The 12333-nt window shown below is 40.7% G+C and overlaps 1 protein-coding gene across 2 annotated transcripts in view; it reads right to left on the bottom strand.

Annotated features, from left to right (window-relative positions):
• Window positions 1–8488: 8488 nt before the first annotated feature.
• Window positions 8489–12333, bottom strand: part of SRGAP1 (SLIT-ROBO Rho GTPase activating protein 1) — a 334899-nt gene continuing 331054 nt past the window's right edge. For both annotated transcript variants that reach the window (XM_010598491.3, XM_003405175.4), the window contains exon 22: window positions 8489–9847. In XM_010598491.3, the coding sequence (XP_010596793.1) occupies window positions 9470–9847 (378 nt within the window). In that variant the 3' untranslated portion in view covers window positions 8489–9469. The remainder of the gene's footprint in view (window positions 9848–12333) is intronic.

Genomic DNA, 12333 nt, shown 5'->3' on the forward strand with positions numbered 1-12333 from the left:
CTTGAGGGGTTAGGCTTACAGCAGAGCAACATTTCACTCCACAAATTCTCCTCATAAATCATTTTCCTAATCGCCATAGTCCATAGATCTTGGATGAGAGTGAGGAGTTCACGTGTTTTTAGTAAATCCTTTGAAAACTTGCATTTTCATCTGGGCCTGCACATTAGAATGTGCTATATCGATCCCTCAGTAGATCTCCCAATTTTATATCCTGTTAAAAATCAGTTGTCATCAAGTCGATTCTGATTCATGGCAACCCCATGTGTGTCCGAGTAGAACTGTGCCTAATGAGCTTTCAATAGCTGATTTTTTTTTCCCGGAGGGGATCATCAGGCCATTTTTCCAGGAAGAAGGTTCACCCTCTAGGTGGACTTGAACTGCCAACCTTTCAGTTAGCAGTCGAGCACATTAACCATCTGCACCACTCAGAAACCAAAAACCAAACCCTCTGCCATCAAGTCGATTTCGATTCATAGCAACCCTATGGGACAGAATAGAACTGCCCCATAGAGTTTCCAAGCAGCCATAACTCTTAAACACTATGCCACCAGGGTTTCCACTCAGGGACTCCTTTATATCCTGTCAAGGAATAGTAAAATCTATGAAGCAACTAAAGCAGGATAATAGGAAAAAGGGGAACTGGAGGTGCTGTTTTATTTTATTGCAGGGTAAAACCATTTAAAATTTATCTTTTCTAATTTTGAATTGGTAGTATAGTCATATGAGTCAGATACAGAAATGTATGAAAAATAAACCAGAGACTACATCAGCCTGAGACCAGAAGAACTAGATGGTGCCTGGCTACAACCGATGACTGCCCTGACAGGGAACACAACAGAGAAACCCTGAGGGAGCAGGAGAGCAGTGGGATGCAGACCCCAAATGCTCATAAGACCAGACTTAATGGTCTGACTGAGACTAGAAGGACCCCCGTGGTCATGGCCCCCAGACCTTCTGTTGGCCCAGGACGGGAACCATTCCCAAAGCCAACTCTTCAGACATGGATTGGAGTGGACAATGGGTTGGAGAGGGATGCTGGTGAGGAGTGAACTTCTTGGATCAGGTGGACACTTGAGACAATGTTGGCGTCTCCTCCCTGGAGGGGAGATGAGAGGGTAGAGGGGGTTAGAAGCTGGCGAAATGGACACGAAAAGAGAGAGTGGAGGGAGGGAGTGGGCTGTCTCATTAAGGGGAGAGTAATTGGGAGGATGTAGCAAGGTTTATATAAGTTTTTGTGTGAGAGACTGACTTGATTTGTAAACTTTCACTTAAAGCACAATAAAAAATTTTTAAAAATGTATGCAGAAGTATTCAGTGACAAGTCTTCTTCCCATCCTTGTCCTCTATCCACCTGGTTCACTCCATCATCCTGCCTAGGTAGCCTCTGTTACTATTTTCTTGTGTGGCCTTCTGTAGTATCTTCATATAAGCAAGCAAATACATGCATACCTTCTTATTTTAACCTCTTTTTACACAAATGGTAGTATACCATATACACTGCTCTACACTTGGCTTTTTTCATAATGATATATTTTAGAGATCTTCCTATATCAGGACTTGGAGATCTTCCTCATTCTCTTCTATAGCTGCAGAGTAAGTAGCCCACTCTATAAATGTACCACAAGTCATTTAACCAGTCCCCTATTGATGACCATTTAAGTGTTTTGCAATCTTTTGTTATTCCAGTTAATGCTGCAATGAATAACTTTATACATACATCATTTCCCATGTGTGTGAATGTATCTGTAGGATAACCTGCTAGAGGTGGAATTGCTGGGCCAAAGGGAATATGTGTTTGTGGCTTTGATCACTACTGTGAAATTGTCCTGCAAAGGAGCAGAACTAATTTACATTTCCACCAGCCTGACCCAGGGGGTAAATTTAGCAGGGTCTTTAAGTGTGGTTTCTCTGCAGAGTTGACGTTTAAAGGGCAGTCTGAATATCGAAAAGGGGCCACCCAGGTGAAAATCTAAGGGAAGATCTTTCTATGGGGCGGGGGAGCGAAGGTAAAGATCGGAGGCGGAAACAAGCCCCACGCGTTGGAGGAACTACAAAATATGCCAGTGTGGTAGGCATGTCATTGAATGAAGGGACAGCGAACAAAATGGGGTGGAAGGATTTAGCAGAAGCCAGATCGTATAGACCCACATTGGGAATTTAGAATTTATGCCAAATGGCGTGGGAAGTCATCATCAGGCGTTTTAAGCGGGGAAATGAGGTGATGTGTTTTCCATTTTAGGAGATTATTCTGAACGCTTTTTTTCCCCCCTAAATATCTTTAACTGTCCCTCTTGCTCATCAGAGCAGACCTTAAGTGCAGCATAAACATCTGTCCTAAAAGCCTCTCTTCAGCAAGAACCAAAGAAAGCTGTGGATGCACAAGAGACTAAAGACAAGCAAAGCAGACTTTGGTGAAGTGCTAAGAGCTGATCTTTTAGTCACCATATAGATCCATTACTTACTTTGTTAAAAAAAAAAAAAAAAGAGGAAAGGAAAGGAAAAGTATGCCCATATAAATAGTAAAGGCCTAGGACCACTGTGAACTCAGTCTTGCCTCCAGCTGCATACAGCAACTTCACATTAATGATTCTATCATCCCTTCCCTGGATACCAGATTCCTCAACTCAGGAAGAAGGCAGGGCTTCTCCAATTTATGGCAGAGCTCATCCTGACTTTGAGCATACGTCAATTTTCCTTTTGGTGCTGTGTATCCATGAAATAATGACAAAGGGATACATAGAAAATTTACATGCTAACAATTTAACATATCTTGCATAGTTTAAAATAACATATTTTAAAGTCAATCATCTCTAGGATTTCTGCTAGAATAGCTGCAAATGAGGAAATGATCTCATTTCTCCTGCCAGTTGGACAAATTAGCAAACACCAACAAATAAATGCTGAGAAAAAGAGATTTCCTCCACCCACTAGGCACAGTTATGGGATATGTGTTAATATGCATTGCTTTTAGCATCTGTTTTTACTGAAATGCTTATTCTGATTTGGGCATATGTTCCTGGTGGTGCAGCATCTAAATCCAACTCTCTGGTCCTACAGAGGGCATTGAGGAAAAGCACCCAGCATCGGCTGTAAGAGCAGTAGCTTCAAGTACAGCTTAAACTAGTTTCAGTGTCATCTCTGAACCTCCCTTGGCTCCAGATCGGACAGTGTTGTTTTGAAAATAAATAACTACCCCTGCCTTTGGTAGTCCTTCTAGTCAACAGCTTAGTTCAACTTCAACCATCCCATTTTGGAAAAACAATTCCTTTACCCAGGGGGATATATCCCTCCCCACACCCCCATCTGTCCACGTGTCAAAGATTTCTGCATACAATACCAAAGCTTAATCAGAAAATGCTAAAATAATCCTGAGCATATTCATGTGATGGAATTCTATATAGCAATGAAAATAGAAAAATTACTGCTATATACATAGATGACTCTTAAAAAATGTCAACAAAAAGAGTTGGACACAAAATCTATATATTGGATGAGTCCATTTATATAAAGCTAAACCACAGGCAAAACTAAACTACAGAGTTGCTCATCAAAATAGTGACTAACTTTGGAGAGCAGAGAGGGAAAACAGCGAGAGGCACAAAGGGTAGCTTCTAGCGTGCTGATAATGTTCTATTTCTTGATCTGGGTGGTGGGTACATGGACTGTTTACTGTTAAAACTCTTACACTAATGATTTGTGTACTTTTCTGTATGTATTTTACACTTCAAAAAAAAGTTTTTTTCCTTGCTTTATATGCCATTTTTTACTCCACATCTTATATTCAGTCTGATACATAGCTGATGGAACTATTATTATTTATTGTTAGAACTCAAGAGTTAGCATTTTTGGTTTGCAACTAATGTCATGAAACAAGCTATGTATAAATTGATTGGGAAACTGCTCTGTAAACTTTCACCTAATCCACAATAAAATGTTAAAAAAAAAGCTTTTTATGTTTGAAGGAAAAATATTATCAATATATGGGGAATTCTAAACATAGTCAAGACCTAAGGATTAAATTTCAGTTTATTCCATCGAAACCAAAGAGCAGCTTGACGAGGTCTATTAAGCAGAGAGTCCTTCTCAAAGGAAAGATTTCAATATGGCGCATGTTTATGAGGACTGCACTCTCTCTGCCTCACAGTCAAGACTCGCCCATCTCTTCTCCCCTTCTACACGAGTCCTCAAGCTATGACTCCGTAAAACCATGGCTTCATGGACAAGGCCCTGTGCATGAGGCCTCATTTTCAAATTCAAGAACATTTTAAAAAATGAAAGTGAAATAAGAACATTAAAAAAAGGTAAAATTTTTATAGAGACCAAAGTTTACTAGAGGTTAACGGGGTGGGGGTGGGGGAGAAGGAGTCATTGCTTAGAGGGCACTGAGTTTCTATTAAAGGAGGTGGAATAATTTGGAAAAGGATAGTGGTGATGGTTGCACAAGATAAAGAATGTAATCAATGTCACAAAATTGCACACGTAAAAAACATTGAACTGGCAAATGTTTTGTTATATATAGTTTGACCACAAAAAAAAAAAAAAAGTAAAAAAAATAAAAAAAACCAAAGGGGAAAGGTATTATTTACCTTCACATTATTTAATGCAACTTTGGTATCTGGGGGGAAATGATTAAAAAAAGAAAGAAAGGAAATGAAAGAAAACATCACAGAGAATCACGCCAAATTGGAAGCAGACAAAGGGAGCCAGATCTACCTTATTTATTATAAAGATACACTGTGAAGGACGAAAACCGACTGTATACTGAAGCCTGTAATGGTACATGCCAAAATGTACAGTACTATACATAAAAGTGCATTGTCACAACAGATTAAGAAAACAAAATTTTTTTTTTTTCTTCCAGAACTGTAAAAGCAACCCCTTTTACTTTCCCCTCAGAGAGGAGGGAATGTCATGGTAAGAGGCAGTACAGAGCATAGGCAAACGCGATGGACGTCAGCAGCACAGGAGCTGGACGGGGTGGGATGGGAAGACACAGGAATTGTTGTGGGGTGGGAAAGGCACAATCATGTCTACAAGGTAAACGAGACTGTCTGGACTGGTGAGGATGCAAGACAGGACAATACTGAGCACCGAGGCACAGGACAGTGGAGATGGAGAAGCGGTGAGAGAGTGATAGATGTTTCCAAAGACTCAATGGGCAGTCGGAATTGGGGAGCAGGGTGAGGGAGTCTTTAAGAAGTGGGTTGGGCATTGAAGAAATGCAACAGTACAAGAGCAAGGCTAAAACTCCTCTAAAATAGAAAGGCACTTTCACATGTACATACTACAGATGTACACTGACACGATTAGGTAACAGTCACAAGCAGGAAGCCAGCAGTACTGCAACTGATCAAACCGACAGGAAATGACAACACTGATTTAATTATGTGGGCAGGAGTTACCCTTAAGTACGTATGTAAATAGCAGTCTCTCCCGTTACACAGCCACTTACTATACTTTAAATATCTATAATAACCATCACACAACACATTTAACTCGGATGAATGCTCTAAGGGGGACATTCACGAATGCACAGTTTATATATTTTCTTTTACTCAACAATTTCTAAGGTAAGCATTATGGAACCCAGTACAATTATTCAAACATACAAAATTCCCTATGTAATTTAAAGATACAGGTATCCATTTCAATTATGCCACAGACTTTTTTTTTTTTAAAGAAAGTATACTAGGGTAAGTGAAAGCTCAAATTCCAGTTTGTTTTACCGATCTGAATGAAGCTGTGCCAAAGTCACCCTGCCACCCCAGCCCGGGGGGCGGTCTGGAGTGGAGGTTCTGTTTACACATGGGGAGAGCCTTCACTTCTAAGCTGCTCTGTCTGTGCTCAGGGCCTCTGTGGTGGACGACTCAAAGCAGGACTCAGTCCCAAGTGCACTCCCGTATTCACGGCCTCTCACTGCTGTTGTCAGGAATAAAGAAGTGTCATCCCAAGTTGAAGTCTTCTAAAGCCACCAAGAGACTCACAGGCTCTTGGTGAGGCCCAAATTTTCCTCTGTTTGTAGACTCCAGAGGCTATGTCACTCCCAAATGCTAAGGAAACCACTCCCCCCACCCCTTTCTTTTCCTTAATTATGGACCAATTTGGAAACGGACAAAACTACAAAGAAAACTCTTAACCAATACGTTTTGACCCCTGGAGCTCTATATCCACTGAAAACTGTTCATGGGCATTGCAACTGTAACTTATTCTACCGATGGCTAAAGAGGCGCCAAAGTCAGATTATGTTGTGTGAAAACATGCAAAACCACTTCACAAGGATGCTTAGACTTAATACAGAGCTCTACAAAGGGCCACTCAACAGGTCGGAACAGTTTAGAGAATACTCCTCAAAAAACGCTTCCTATGTACCTTTTCCTCCCTATCCTAATAATCCACCTCTGCTCCCCTGATGCAAACTAAAAGGCTTAGTTGGTAAATCTACTTCTGTGAATTCTACAGATGGGGCATGAATATATGGTTGTCAGCTGTGAATACATATTTTTGCGTAAGTGGATTCAGGTAAGCTTTGTAGAACCATCATTCTCCCAGCATTCAAATGTCACCCCTCCCCAAACTGCCCACGAGGACCTAACACTGGGGGCAGAACATGTCCAGGACTCGTTCTTCTTTCCTAATTCTGTCTTCCTATCGCCCCTCTGTGTGTGCACCTGTGTAATAAAGGAGGCCAGGTGAGCCCTCCCAGCTGCTGAAGCTTTTAATGACTTTACCCTGTGCTATTATGGATACTCTGTGAAGTGGCCATCTTGTCTCCTCATCCCTGGAATCTGAAGACTTTTACTAAGTAAGGTTAATCAAGTCCTTACCGAGCTCTATTCCTCCCATGGAATTGGAAATTAAAAAAAAAAAAAGCCTCTGGGTGACAATAGGGGTCTAGGGGTCTAGGGAGAGAGGACAGAGACAGGCAAGGGACTGAGCAATGGGACAATGTTAGGAGCTGTTTCCTCTAAGAAGGTACAGCCTCTGAGGGTCTGGAGCAGCATGTTTTCTGCTGTCCAGGGCAGCAGCAGAGTCCTGATTTGGTGGGTGGAAAAGCAATCCTCTTTTCATCGTAAGTGTAAACAACAAAGAGAGGAGACACTAAGGAGGATTACCAGGGAGAAGCCTGGAGAAATGAACTTGCAGAAATAAGATCTACAAAACTAATGCTAAAGCTTGTAGAAGACATTAGAGAATAATAAATTAAAACACCTCTGTCCTTCTGATGCTGTTAACATCTTACTCTTCCACCAAATAAGTAAAATGGTTAAGTATCCCCTTTTCCCCAGTGATTTCTACAGCATTTCAAGTTTGCACCCCCTCCCCCTTTTATTACTTCCACCTTTACTCTTTGCTTGTTTCTCTACCTAGCAACAGAGAATCAGAAACCCAAGTGGAATCTGGGGAGGACTGGGAGATTACATAGGAAAGGCGTAGCTAGGGAATATTGTTTAAAAAGCAAAGTGCTATTTGAAGCTCAAGCCTGGCTGTGTCTTCATCGTGTCTAAAGGACCAGTAAAGCTCAAGAGAAATGACAGGGGGCTGGACAAGATGCTGAGCTGGGTCTCCTTTCCAAAATGGGTAAAAAAAGATGGTTCTGAAAATTCAGATGTTTAAGTTTACCATATTTGGAAATATTTTTAAAAAATCACTTTTCAATCCATATGTGAATTTAGGACTTGGTAAGCAGCCAGCAGTGTGACTTTGAAAGGTAATACTATCTTTCCTTAATTTCCTCTCTTTCTACAACTGGATGATTAGACTGGCAAACTGAAGTAGAGATAAAAGTAATGACCTTAATTTTAGCACAGATCCTGATTTTTTCCTGTATGATGCATTCACCAACGGGCTGATGATTAAAGTCGAGGCTAGATAACTCTTAGGTGCACATGCAATTAAATGACTGCCAGTTTGAAACCAAATACATCTATAAAAAAAAAAAAAAATTATTTATTTTTTTTATAGGTAAGTGTGAACCTAGATGGAAATCCATGGTGGTCCAGAGGGGTTAGTTCTGGGCCACCCGTTTTTCTTCAAAAACGTCTGTTCATCTAGAAATGCAACGATAGAGTAGGTGAAATGCTCAGGAGTTTACAGATGATATAAACTGCTGCTGATAGGAGAAAATGATTTGTACCTTAGTAAAATGAACTGAATTCAAAGCAGTCTTTGTAAGATGGAGGGAAAATGGCATAAATGCACGTTAAAGAAAAACTGTGGCTGTGCTAGGAAGTCAGAGAAAGAGGGTCCCTGATGGAGATCAGCTGCCCACGTGAGTTATGTAGAGACCACAAGCCAAAAAAAAAAAAAAGGCATGATTTCAGGGTGCAAAGTCAGGGGGAACTCATCCTGGAAACATGAGGTAATCCTCCCACCTTGGCCCGGGATGGCTCTTCCTCTAGTACCACAGCCAGTTCTGCATTGGTTCAAAGACGACAAATGGAGAGGAGAGCTGTGAGTTCAGCTGAGAATTATCCGGCCTCTACAGAAGTTTAAATGAACCACGGTAATTTATTTAGGGTCAGAGCAGGCCAAGGGAACAAATGACTTCAATACTACTTGCTTGTTCTCCATTTCCACAGAGAACACAGGGATTTAGGGGGTGACAGAAATATTTTCTAGGCAGTTATTACACAACATATATCCAAAGGAGTTGGTTGAGTAGTATAACGAGAAGTCTTTTCAATGACACTGTGTATTATAGTCCTTCATGAATGCTGGGGACAGACTTGGAAATCTTCCGGGGCCTGATCAGGCTCATGGAGGGAGGGACATCCACAGCTCTGGAGGTGTGTGCTTTTCTCCTTTTCCCAGGTTCAGTTCAGTTCAAGCAGTAACTGCAGAGGTTCTACTCCCTTCCACTGAGCCTTTACCCTGGACCCAGGCATATTATTTTCATGAAAGAGGTAAGGTAATCAGCCAACCCAGGAAGGACCCACCGTGACAACTGCATGTCTTTAGCATGAGCTGGACCTACCCCCCCCCAACAACCCCCACCGTAGGATCAGAATTGCTGTCAGCTACTAAACCATGCCATTTTCAGCCATTTTCCCACGTGCCATAGCCCATACTGGTTATACTCAACAAGGCCTGAAACTTGGATTCTTGTGTCTTCAGATCATGGCATTTCTGACTCACCCGGGCTACACTAAATCTGAAGCACAGTACAATGCAGAGAGCGGTGTTGCCTTCATTACAAGTGGTGCAGCATTGGATTTTCAAGTAAGTCTAAGTGTTTCTATTGTCTTTAAAATGACATATGTCCAGTTATTTAAAAAAAAAAAAAAAAATTTACAAAATACAAATGCCCGTGTTAATTTAGCTAGTCTCAGACATTACATTCGAGAACATGGAAAAGCCAAGAGATCTCCAGTTATAAGCACAAAACTAATGAAAGCTATGGACTGTTGACTTTTGCCACTAATCCATTCTTTTTTAATCGCCTCCTCTGATGGCCTTGCTCAGCTGGTTTTTACATTGTGCAAGACTTGTCTGTCGGACCCTGGGAAGGTGGGGCAGGTCCTATGGTTGGGTTTGTTTTTGGAAGAACAGCGGGTTTTGGCCTGAGGGCTGGGGGCTTTAGCTGAACACCCATTCTGGGTGCCACCATTGGCTTGAAAGTACTCATTGTGTCACTGGAGGAGCTAGTGCTGCGTCGAATCTGAGGCTCAGAGCTCCTGAGGGCAACATTGTGCAAAGGGCTGAGAGATTCCGTGGAGGTGGCAGGTGTGGGAGAGTTTTTCACTTGCTCTAAGGTATCCAGCACCACGTCAGGGGCATGCTTTGCTGTACTCTGTCTCTCCAGTTCTCGGAGTTCATTCAGGGCTGTGTTCATTGTATCTTCAATATCCTGTTGAAAAATAACCAGAAGACAGAACAGACTGATAATTAATACCAATGTAGAGACCTATATACTCCATTTCAAAGCAGATAGGCCAGGAAAGAGTATGAATAGTTTAACTTCATCACCCATAGAGTGTATGAACATAATGCCATCTCACACAATTATTTTGACTCTGAATGCTCGGGAGACCAAGATGGAGTGGCTCATGGAGCTATGTCAAACATTTGTCACTCCAAGGCAGTCGGTAGTCTTTTAGTTGTTTCCACCTTGCATGCTTACGTATTTGTGTTTCAACTTATGATAAAAAATAGGTTAAATTTAGATATTACAGCAGTTTCTTAAGAAATGTGAATAGGAATGAAAAAATCAGGTTTCAATATTAGCCTTCCCACTAATACCCTTGTTTAGTGGATCTCAGTTAAAATAATACTGCCCCATAGAGGATATTTCATAATTTGTGGTGTGCATATTTTTTTTAATGCCACAATCAATGGGAAGCATTACTGGCATTTGGTAGACACGGGCCAGAGATACTAGATATTTTGCAAGTGGCCTGGGCAGTTTACAAGCAATGAAGAATTGTCCTGCTTCTTGTTCAACTTTCCTCCAGATATTTTTGTAGGTGAAAACCTTGTTTATATAACCCGAGCCTAGAACCTCTTTCCTCACATACAAATGCAAAGTATTTTTTGCATGGTGTTGAATTTTCCAGGAATGCAACTACTATGTAAACGGAGGGAGAATTATACATTGTTTTAATTGGAACTATATGAACAAGAGTTTTCCACTATTTTGGGAAAGTTGTGTCACTATTGCGAACAGCTTTCACGGAATTTGAGTTAAAACCAATTGATGCATTGCTCCTGTATTACTAAGCATTTTTAATTGCTGTATTTATGATAATTCTATATATAGACGTAATAATCTATTTCATGTCTTCTAGTGCAGTCAAGCCCAAGCAGTAACTGAAATATGTTTTAATATTTATTTTCTTTTATTTATCCTTTATATTACATGTACAGCTTTATATATTTTTCTAAAATATGCATATCACCTATGAATTTATTTCAGGATAGTAAAAGGGGAATTACAAAATGGTTGTTTTTATAAAAGGTGGGGTGTTGAGTGAGACAGGGTGGAGAACCACTGCCCTGGTCTGATTGAAATGTCTCCTCCTTACATTCCCATGGCTCCTTCCACTTACCTGGAGCATAACCCTTACAGAGCCACACACCAGTAATGGATTTCTCTATCCACTTTTCCCACTGGATTGTAAGCACCTTGAGGCAGGGACTATTGATTTAAGTTTGCATCCATTATGCCTAGGATGGGACTTGACATATAGTAATTGCTCAATAAAGGTTTGTTAAATGAATAAACTAAGGCACTAACATTATAGTCTCCAACAATGAATAAACCAAGATACAGTAATCACATATGGACACTGTAGTGTTTTAAAAAGCACCATCAGAGGTTCCATTGATTTGTTTAATGAAAGAAGTTGCATGTTTTTCACATAAACATCATGATGGCATGCTTATTTGTCCTCATGGGAAAATCTGAAGACTAGAGATGGAAAAATAAATAAAGGACAAAGCTGGAAGCCATTTCGTGGGGATTACATCACTTTGCAAGTGATTACTTTCATATGTGATTTTCATTAGCTGCTAAACATATGGGTTTTTTTTTTTTTTTTTAAATAACAAACATCTGCCCCAGAAAGAAAATGTGCAGAGCCTAGTTTATTTGGTGACTTTTGTTTTTGTTTTTTCAATGATTTACAAGAGAAGGCATTGCTGGTTCTAGAAGCAAAGGGTTAAACAGACCTTATTATGCTTTCTCACCTCCAGGATCCTTATTCCCCACTTCTCTAACCCAAATCATGTTCACCTGCTTGTAATAAGCAGCAACGTTATGGGATTCTCAAAGCATTAAGTTCAGCTATAGTCAAATATGACTGGTTCTAAGTATGGTATGACTCAAAATGCCTGGTGTAACTATTTATTTTTCGAACTTTTTTTGTGGTTTCGGTGAAAGTTTACAGAGCAAATTAGTTTCCCATTAACAATTTATTCACATTTTGTTTTCTGACATTAGCAGCAATCCTCTCAACGTGACAGCACTTGACTACTTTCCTTTCTGGACTCCCCATTTCCACTCATCCATCTTTTCTGACCCTTTCTGCCTTCTGAACTTTGTTTTTGGGGAAATGCTGCTCTTTTGGTCTTGTGTGGTTGATTGTTCCGAGAAGCACATTTCTCATAGGTGTTATTGTTCACTTCATAGGCCTGTCTGTTGTTTGGCTGAAAGGTGATCTCTGGGAGTGGGTTCTGTTCCAGGTTTGAAGGTTGTCTAGGGGCTATAATCGCCGAGGTTCCACCAGTATCTTTCAGACCAGTAAGTTTGGTCTTCTTTTTATGAATTTTAATTTCTCTCCCACTCTGTCCAGGACTCGATCAGAGCAGTAGGTAGTGGTAGCTGGGCACCATCTA

Source organism: Loxodonta africana, chromosome 4 (assembly GCF_030014295.1).
Source record: "Loxodonta africana isolate mLoxAfr1 chromosome 4, mLoxAfr1.hap2, whole genome shotgun sequence".
Classification (NCBI taxonomy): Eukaryota; Metazoa; Chordata; class Mammalia; order Proboscidea; family Elephantidae; genus Loxodonta; species Loxodonta africana.